Source organism: Varanus komodoensis, unplaced genomic scaffold, assembly GCF_004798865.1.
Source record: "Varanus komodoensis strain SLA01 unplaced genomic scaffold, ASM479886v1 scaffold14_1, whole genome shotgun sequence".
In the NCBI taxonomy this organism is placed as follows: Eukaryota; Metazoa; Chordata; class Lepidosauria; order Squamata; family Varanidae; genus Varanus; species Varanus komodoensis.
The window spans coordinates 2162372-2163570 of NW_025335438.1; the positions used below are offsets into that span (position 1 = coordinate 2162372).

Sequence of the window (1199 nt, forward strand, 5' to 3'; positions counted from 1 at the left end):
ATTTTGTGGAAGGGCAACTGCATATTGTGAATGTCCTTTTTCAGGTAATTGACTTTACTTTTTGCAATTCAGTTCCCTCTGACAATATGGTTGACATCTCTCCTCCTAAATACCGGTCCCACCACCAGTGTATATAGATTGGTCGATTCGAAGCCCAGACCTACCTCACAGGGTTTGGGTTGTGAGAATAAGATTGAGATAAGAAGGAGAATCCTATAAGCTGCCTTGAGTTCCTTGAAGGAAAAATGGTGGGGGTGATATATAGATAGATACAGATATAGATAGATGATGTAGTCATAGATATAGAAATGAACATTTCATCTATCTGAGAAAGTGGAGACAAAAGCCTATGATGGAATAAATGTGTTAGTCTTTAAGCTGCCACAGGACTAAGTTCACACAGAGATTTCTTGTGGATCGCTCTATAAAATGACAATTATCCAGGATGCCTCCAGAAGAATGTCTGTGTTTTTCAGAGATGCTATACCTCTAAATATGAGATCTGGTCCTGATAAGTAACATGGCACGGCCAGCTCCATTGTCCAACTGGTGGAGGTAGAACTAGACCAGACAGAGAGGCAGAGGATTGTGATCATATAGGCAGTGATGTCTACTGTTCCTCTGTTGTCCAGGCTAGATCAAGAGGCTAGATCCCATGAACAATGAGGCTGTGATGGTGAAGAGGAGAAGCAGGTCTCTGGGGCTCATGTCAATAGCTCGGGTGTGAGACCTCGGCAGGTGAGGCCTTTCCTTGAAGACATCCATGCCACCATGTATTCGGGGAACTCTTGAGGTGGTAGCTTTATCTCACCTGCATGGCCAATCAGGGTTTGCAATCTCAGGGAGAAAGCACGCAGATACAGATGTGTACAGATAAAGGCAGGTAGGGTCCCCTTCAGACTATGGATAAACATGAAGTCACCAGCTGCCATTGCCAGTGGGCACAGCAGGAGGAAATGTGGCTAGTGGGCACAATTTTGCTAGCCCCTCATATGTTTACTGCATTGATTGAGAGGTGCCTGAAGATGGTTTTATCTACAAACTAATTGATGTCTTCATCAGTAAGTTATTGTCATGCACAGACTCTTGATCATATGATTGTACCTACCAAAGGATTATACCATATCTTGGGACCTGGATATCTAAAGGAAGGCTTGTGTCCATATATGCCCTCCCACCCCTTGAGATCAGCAACAGAT

At 43.9% G+C, this 1199-nt stretch overlaps 1 protein-coding gene across 1 annotated transcript in view; it reads left to right on the top strand.

The window, feature by feature from the left end:
- Positions 1–815: 815 nt before the first annotated feature.
- Positions 816–1199, top strand: part of CDH17 (cadherin 17) — a 35930-nt gene continuing 35546 nt past the window's right edge. The window contains exon 1 of the mRNA XM_044424325.1: positions 816–883. Coding sequence (XP_044280260.1) covers positions 816–883 — 68 coding nt within the window. The remainder of the gene's footprint in view (positions 884–1199) is intronic.